The sequence below is a fragment of the Pundamilia nyererei genome, unplaced genomic scaffold, assembly GCF_000239375.1.
Source record: "Pundamilia nyererei isolate P.nyererei 1_Seehausen unplaced genomic scaffold, PunNye1.0 scaffold04061, whole genome shotgun sequence".
Lineage (NCBI taxonomy): Eukaryota > Metazoa > Chordata > Actinopteri > Cichliformes > Cichlidae > Pundamilia > Pundamilia nyererei.
In genome coordinates this window covers 1-2,156 of record NW_005191462.1, presented here as the reverse complement: position 1 = coordinate 2,156, position 2,156 = coordinate 1, and the positions used below count along the sequence as shown (strand labels likewise).

General features: G+C 41.3%; 1 protein-coding gene across 1 annotated transcript; it reads right to left on the bottom strand.

Annotated features, from left to right (window-relative positions):
- Window positions 1–56: 56 nt before the first annotated feature.
- LOC102205903 (ATP-dependent DNA helicase PIF1) lies at window positions 57–2,149 on the bottom strand. Its single transcript, XM_005755865.1, has 2 exons — window positions 379–2,149; window positions 57–270 (listed from the first exon to the last, which is right to left on the bottom strand). Exon 1 carries the CDS (start codon window positions 2,059–2,061, stop codon window positions 508–510), a length of 1,554 nt encoding a protein of 517 aa, XP_005755922.1. The 5' UTR covers window positions 2,062–2,149; the 3' UTR covers window positions 57–270; window positions 379–507.
- Between the last annotated feature and the right edge of the window lie 7 nt (window positions 2,150–2,156).

Here is a 2,156-nt window from a genome sequence, read left to right as displayed (position 1 = left end):
TATCAATATCAAATGTTACAATATAAAGAAAGAAACAAAAATACAATTACCTGTTATGGCAGGGATCCCATCAGGTGCAGTTGCAGTTTTTCTGTTCACGTTTCTGGTCAGCTCTTCAATGGATGACAGCACACCAGCAGTCTTATCTATGAGCTCCCACTGGTGAGCTGTCAGTGTTGCTGGTAGAGTGTGCTCAGTCGCAAAGACATGAAGATCACGTTTTTGTTGCAGTAGGCTTCGCACCACGTAGAGGCTGGTGTTCTGTTGTGTCTGCGTATAAGAGAACATGATTGACTTTATTTTTCAACAAATTTGGTTCAGAGTGTATAGGAATTAATAAAATAGTAGTACATTAAATAATGTTACAAGAGGACTCACCTGTACTTCTTGTTGTAGATGCTGATATCCATATTTAGGTCCATCTGTAGGACTTCTAGGCGAGAGTAGGCCAATAGGGAGTGACACTTGGCAAGTCCATATCCCTCATACCCTTGCAGTCATTTTGTGTTAGTGAATAACACAATAAATGGGGTTATGATAACTGTGATATGTATTCAGAACACCTGATTGGAGGCAGGCGTATGGCTGTGATATGTAAATGTGATCAATCAATGTGTGTTTTTCGGTAGTTGCAGCAGTAATCAGTTGTGCATATCCTCTTGACTGCAACAGTTCTTGGATGGGTTTTTTTCCTCTGCTCATAAGGTCCTCATTGAAGTCTCCACAAACAATAATTGGTTGGTGATTCATCATTTCCAACGAGTCCAAAAGACATAGCATTTGTGGTAAAAACCTCACATGGCTGTAATTTGGTGGCCTGTATACAGTTGCTATCAAAGCTGTGACTGGCGATTCAACCTTGACAACAACAAATTCAAGGTCAGTCACATTTTGCAGGTATTTTCGGGACTCTGCTGTAAGAATTGTGTTGTAGTAAATTGCAACTCCACCGCCATTTACATTTGCCATGTCTGTATGATTTGTGTAAGAGACGTGTCTGTTGCGTGTGGCCATGTTGTATTGTTCCAGCTGGAAGCGGGGAGAAACCGATGATCCAGACAAGTGTGTTTCTGTTATACATAAAACATCAGCAAGGCTGAGTTCATGGTGGCATCTCATGTCCTCCATGTGAGTTGGGAGACCTTGTGCATTATGATGGATAATTGTCAACGTGGGGACTGTGGGATCTACTGATTTTAAGAATTGCAACAGTGGTCTTGCATTCTCAAATGATGCATGTCTCATATTTTTGAGTGCATCTGTGATGGCAGGATCAGCATAGATTTTCTTTTCATCAAAGTCTGTGATGTACAGTCCTTTAAGTGAGGTTGTGCGGCTGAGTGCAACATAGGCCATTCCAGGTTCAAAAACACGCTTCAAGCATACTACTGCTGATTCCATTGTCATGCCTTGTACTTTGTGAGCTGTACATGCAAAGGCCAACTTCATTGGAAATTGCCTGCGAACCACTCCTTTTTTACTTGTGCATTCTTCACATTTCTCAATATACACAAGATTGTCTGAGGATCCTTGTATTTTTCTGCGAAATTTTTGCCCAGAATTTTCATTGTCCAGCGTGAGTCCAATGAGATTCACAGTTTTTGGTCCATCCTGTGTGGCTGTCACAATGTTCGTGATTGTTCCAAATGTCCCATTAACAAGCCCATCTTCAACATCCAAATTTCTGATAATCATAACACGCACTCCAGGTGCAGCTTGTATGTTATCAGGTAAATCTCCTTTGTTGCCTTTCATCATTTCTGCCAGGAGGACCATCTCACCCGTTCGTGGGTCTTTTCTGTAGTCTTCTGCCTGAATATTTATGATATCAGAATGAAGAGCAGTTACAGTTGCTGAATTGTGTTTGTCGACCTCTTTGTTTGTAGCATAAATGTGTAATACATTAGATGGACAGTCTTTTATGTCATGGATAGCCTGTGTGAGCAAGGCTTTGTCATTGGCTTCAAGAGAGTCTGTTTTTTGCTTCACTCTTATCCTGTTCAGAACTTCAGCAAAAGAATGATCATCTTTCTGTCGCATGATTTCTGTCAGGTTGACCATGTGGAAATAGTCTTTCCAGAGATCAAGGACATTGTCCTCGTACACACAGAGTGGTTTGGCTTTTCCAAGGGGTGGCAGCTGGTAAAAGTCTCCTA

Bases quoted from the DNA above. Each gene is read 5' to 3' on its own strand.
- LOC102205903 (XM_005755865.1), bottom strand. From the start codon at position 2,061: ATGGTCAACCTGACAGAAATCATGCGACAGAAAGATGATCATTCTTTT.